At 30.5% G+C, this 6,000-nt stretch overlaps 1 protein-coding gene across 1 annotated transcript in view; it reads right to left on the bottom strand.

Annotated features, from left to right (window-relative positions):
- Positions 1-5,345: 5,345 nt before the first annotated feature.
- Nup160 (nuclear pore complex protein Nup160) overlaps positions 5,346-6,000 on the bottom strand; it is a 75,921-nt gene continuing 75,266 nt past the window's right edge. The window contains exon 24 of the mRNA XM_075372994.1: positions 5,346-5,800. Coding sequence (XP_075229109.1) covers positions 5,708-5,800 — 93 coding nt within the window. The 3' untranslated portion in view covers positions 5,346-5,707. The remainder of the gene's footprint in view (positions 5,801-6,000) is intronic.

The raw sequence follows: 6,000 nt of genomic DNA, 5'->3' as shown, positions 1-6,000 counted from the left end.
GCTCCATCCATTATATACAGCGATATAGTAAAAAATAAATAAAACTTACATAGTATGTTATGTGATATTTTCTTTCTGATGATTTATTAATCTAATGTAAGTGTTACTAACGATTAACGTTGTCAAATACAGTAATAATATTTATTTCTTTACGATATCTAGTAGTGGTGCAATAAACGATTCTTTTTCAGGAATCGATTCTTTCGATTCGATTCTCAGAAAGGATTCGTAAAAAAGAATCGTTCGCCCGATTCTTTTCCTTCCCACCACTACCAGAGCTGTAAACTTTAATGCACATGCTCTCTTTCTCTTCTTCAGCCAAGTTTAGCAGTTCATCTCTTCGTACAGCTGTTCGATTCAACTGAGGCGAACATACTAAATGCCTTCGATTCTTCTCTTTTCAACTCATTCAATTATTCCTTTTCAACTCTTATTCGACTCCTCGATTCTTTCTTTTCAACTCTTATTCGACTCCTAGTAAACATCTGATTCTTTTTCAGTTCAATACGATGTTTAGTAATATAAACTTAGAAGCCTATCACTTCTAATGCGCATGCTCTCTTTCTCTTCTTCGCCCATGTTTAGTGGTTTATCTCTCTTCATACTCCTGTTCGACTCAATTGATGTGTACCTACTAATGTCTTTGTTTCTTCTCTTTTCATCTTTATTTGACTCTTAAGTAAACAAACATCTAATTCTTTTCTGGTTGAATACGATTTTTAGTAGCCTATCACTTCTAATACTCATGTACTTCCATCTACCCTATCTCCTTATTTCATCTCCTATTTGATTCCTTTACAAAAACAAGCTTATATCAACAAACCTCATCGCTAAACAGAGAAGATAAAATTTAAACCGTTACACACACATTCTATATTACATCATTATTCTTTTTAAGAAGTAGGATTATAACTTAAATCCTAACCAAATGAATCACAGTAATTAGCCTTTAAATTAACAAACTTGTTGAATTGCCTAATCCTTCTTCTGTGCATCCAATAACATCTTTGTTCTAAAAAAAAAACACAACAGTTGACCCTTACTTCCTTTATTACAAAACCAGCCCTCAAAATAAAAGCCGAGCGTTAGATATTCAATTAATTACTTTAATAACTAAAGAATATCAACCTATTTCACTCATTCAGGATGAATTCAAGAAGTTTGTTCACATGTTAAACCCTGGTATTTGTTTCCTTGTCGGAAAACAATTACAACTAGTTTAATTCCACAATTATATGATATAATATAATATAGAAGCATGCGCAATAACCACTAACAGTTGGACATCAGTTTTAAATAATAATTATATAGCCATAACTATCCATTTCATTGACTATGACTGTAACTTAAAAACCCAGTTACTTGTATGGAAATCTGTAGTGAACATACGGCTGAAAACATTGCTATTGAATTACAAGGTAAATTCAATGAATGGGCTATTACTGACAAAATAGGAGCAATTGTTAGTGACAATGCAGCAAATTTAAAAGCGGCTATTCACAATTGTCAGCTACACCATATTCCTTGCTTAGTGCATACAATTAATTTAATTTAAGCAGCAGTGTCTGAAGTAAAAACAATTGTTGTATAATCGAAGGCAATTGTCAAATTTTTTAAACGAAGTTCTCATGCTGCCTCCAAAATGCAAAACATGCAGCGAAAAATGAATTTAAAAGAATTAAAATTAAAACAGGAAGTGCCTGCCCGATAGAACTCACTCCTGCACATGTTTAATAGATTATTAGAAACAAAAGAACCACTAATCGACTATCGCTTTGGTGAATCCTATTCTAAATAATATTTCATTTGATGAGTGGACAGTTTATAGTTGAAATGTGCAAATTATTGAAAATGTTTGAAGAGATAATTGTTGAAATAAGTTCTCAAAAAACTGTCACTATTTCAAAAATCTGTTTATTGGCGCGAGCAATGACAAGGCATGTACTTAAGATTAAATCTTCTACTCAAACTTCTGAAATCGTTAAAGTATGTAACAAGATGTTAGACCAACTGCAACATAGATTTAAGGATGTTGAAAATAATATTTTTCTTGAAAGCATGCTATTAGATCCTCGCTTGAAAAAACAAGGCTTTAAAGATGAAGCATCTTACCAAAATGCTTACACAAAACTTTCACAGAAAGTTGAAAGTATTCAGATAGAACAAGGCGATAGGTTTAAAACCGAACAATAATTGAACCCTCCATTTCAACTGCATGGGTAGATTTTGATAAAAAAAAGTAACGCCAATTTTAATTAATCCAAACCCAACAGTAGCAGAAATTTTAGAGCTAGATGAATATATAAATGAACCTCTCATCTCAAGAACACAAAATCCTTTCTTTTGGTGGAAAGAAAGGTGGTTAATTTATCGAAGATTATTTAAAATAATGCAAACTAGAACCTCTGTTCTCTGTGAATGAATTTTTTCAAAAGCGGGACAGTTAATAACTGAAGGCGAAATAGACTTAAATCAAAGAATTTCAAAAAAATTATATTTCTATATGTAAAATACTATAAAGTTTATTTGAAAGCTATTAACTAATTATTTATTTTGCTTAATTTTTATTATTTCATTATCTTTTTGTGATAATAGAACCAACAATTTTTATAAACAAAACCTTTGTGTGTCTGAGTACGTATTAGTAAAAACATTACAGTAAATATAAAATAACATCGATGTGATAAAAAAAAAACAGACGGAATCAATGACTCGTGTCAAAAATAAGGTACGGTACAAGCTATATTATTTTAAATTATTCATTTTGTCATTTATAGCTTTAGAGAAATTAGTTTAAGATAAATGTTGTAGTTATAAATACTTTTACCTCCCCGGGTTGGGCTAGTGCTGAAAGCATTTACGCAAATCAGCTGATTTCAAAGGTTCAAGTCCTAGTTAAGGCAGATACTTTTATACAGATTTGAATACTAGATCGTGGATACCGGTGATCTTTGGTAGTTGGGTTTCAATTAACCACACATTTCAGAACTGGTCGACCTGAGACTGTACATGACTACACTACATTTAAACTCAAACATATCACCCTTATTCACCTTCTGAAGTAATTCCTGATGGTGCTTCCAAAGGTTAACAAGGAAAAAAAATTAATTGGCTCTCATTTCGCTGTAGTTGATAAACAAATAATGTTTTATGGGGCTTACAGATAAAATTTAATTGTTTAAGGTTGACTCAGTTAAATAAAATATTTTATAATCGGAAGTAATAAATTTTCCGAATGTTCAATAAACATTAGTGATGGTGATGTAATAAGTTATGCATCACGTGTGGAAAATGAATAAATAAATAAAACAAACGCAAGCTAGATTTGGTATGGTAGGAGGATCCCCCACTACAAGCTATGCATTAGAAAGATTGCTATGAATCGAAATTGAGATAGATTTGATTTCCCATCGCCTATCAATTTCATTGTTACGAATCGCAAAAAGAATCGGTTTCTCCTGCAAACCGATTCTCGTTTCTTTCGTTCAGTATAAAGAATCGAATCGAAGAAACGACTCGTTCACGATCTTCGCATTACTACTGTTTACAACCCAGAGCATCATTTTTTTTCAAAGTTAAAATGTTTCTGTGAATGTTTTCCCAGTTTTACGCAAAATTTTACGTTGTTCATTGCTCCCGAAAATCCCATATTCCAAAAATCGCTATTAATACTTAACACGTTTGCACTCATTTTTACAGTGGAGGTTATGCGGAACTAAATAGTGTCAATTGTACTTACTAAATAATTATGTTGGTGTGCAATTATAAATATTTAGTTATTTTCTGAACATACCTCGTAGTAATAATAGTAGTAAAAAAATTATATATAGATTCCTACACAATCTAAAACAAAATGTTATAAATCTACTGACCGAGTTGATGAATGTGAAAAAAAAACCATGAAATTCAATGTACTCCTAAAACGTATGTACAAAAGACGTAGAAAAATGACAAACAGTAACGAAGAATACAAAACAAGACACAAACCTTAAAAGGGAACTGATACCAGTTAACAACAAAATCGATTGACAAAGATCTACATAAAGCTCTTGATAAAATAATAAACAAAGAGATGGAATTTATAACTAAAGTTTTTTGCTAAGCTTAGATGGTTTATTATTCCGCTTAAAAAAATACTTTCCCTTTTACGCGTTTCGACATACATTGATCTCCCTAAAGAAATTAAAGATAAGAAAGCTGTGATCAACGAAATGAAGACTGCTTCAAATGGGCTGTTGTGTGATCAATAATAAAATCAATAATAGTAATCACAAACACAACAATAAATGTTAATAAACAATGATTACATACAAAATAGAATTTAAAGTATGGTCAGGATTTATTTACAGGCAGTTAAATCATAAAACCAGAATCCAGTCCCAGTGACAAAAGACACTATAATGACCGCTAATATTTACACCATTAACAACTGGTTCTGTATTACTATGAACATAAGATTAATCTAAAGTTCTGTCATTGCAAATATCTTTCATTTTTATAAATAAAAATACCCTCGCATTTTATAAATGAGTTTAGTACTTTTCTCTTTCACTAATTGTCCATCAGTAACTCACCGAACAAGTTCCTGAATTCATGTACTGTCCACATTGGAATGTTTGTGATGTCACATCAATCACTCATTCATTCATTCAGTCAATCATTCAGCACTTCACATCAGATAACGCTCTCTTGCAATTGCATCGGACACATATGCTTATACTGGCTTCTTTAAAACTGACCTTAACTCATCTTTCCTGGAGTATTTATACTCCTATCCTCTTCACCCGCAGAACCAGACCTGAGTTTTAAGTGTGAAAATGATCGTCCGAATTCTTACATTTTCCCATGAATTCCTACGTGGTCCGGTAATTCTTCTCATTAGAATTACCAGTTGTAGGTGTGTCATTGGCAGTATTACAAAGAATGATTGTTAAACGGACCTGCTAGCCTTAGAAAAATAAATTCCTTTAGTCCCCTTCAGGATTTCTTCCATTATTACACTTTCTACAACTTTCTTCTTAATTGGTAGGAATCTGTTATTCAGGTCCATCATACATTTCTTGTTACAGGGCTATACCACCTGAACATAACAGGTTAAGTGAGCGATAGTTTGTTTTGGAAGATGAATATGACTTTGACATTGTTAAATATCCAGTTAATCGAAAAAAGTTAATTTTGATTCCGAGCATACATTTTCATATTTCAAATTATATACCATTCTGTATGTCAAATATGAACATTCTTAGTTTTAAAATTGGCCATTTTTTTTAGTTTTTCAGCTTCTTAATAACTGCTTGTGTTTAAATAAAAATATAGTAATGTGAAAAAATAGCACACATCCCAAATATAAATAATTTTATTTAAAAAAAAATTACAGATATTTATTAACATTGGAAAATTTTGTTTAAAAACTAACTTGTCTTATGTTTTTTAGAACTAACAAAATTACAGGCAACTTACTGCTATTATTGAAACTATTTCTTTAGTGACTTTTATGTAAAATACAATAGAAAACAATAAAAAATTTTAATCTACACTTTACTTTAAAATATAAATATGGCAGTGTAAGTTTCACTTTTCATAATTAATATTTTGGAATTGATAATTTTTGAGAATAAAAACAAAATATTGAAATAAAATTTCAAAATAAATGTCAAAATGTAGGAAAACTTATTCTTTAAACTTAAAAATAACTTCAAACAAATTATTAATAAATTATGGCAGCAGCTATCTTATCATTAGATACTCTAATAGCAGTTTCTATATATTTATCTAACATCATTCTCAATTCTTCTTCCATCTGAAAAATAAATAATGTACATTCATTCGATTATTAATAAATAATGCAAATAAATATTAATGAAATAGATACTACTGAAGAATTATGAAAATTACTGATACTTTTGTGATAAACATTGGTGCTGTTGTAAAGTGCAGCTGTCTAAGAAGTGGATTGGGATATTCCACACCAAATCATCCAGTTTAAGTAAAACTGTGCAC

Source organism: Lycorma delicatula, chromosome 8, assembly GCF_047948215.1.
Source record: "Lycorma delicatula isolate Av1 chromosome 8, ASM4794821v1, whole genome shotgun sequence".
Classification (NCBI taxonomy): Eukaryota; Metazoa; Arthropoda; class Insecta; order Hemiptera; family Fulgoridae; genus Lycorma; species Lycorma delicatula.
Note: the sequence above shows the minus strand (reverse complement) of the source record. Positions and strands in the feature narration are given on the sequence as shown.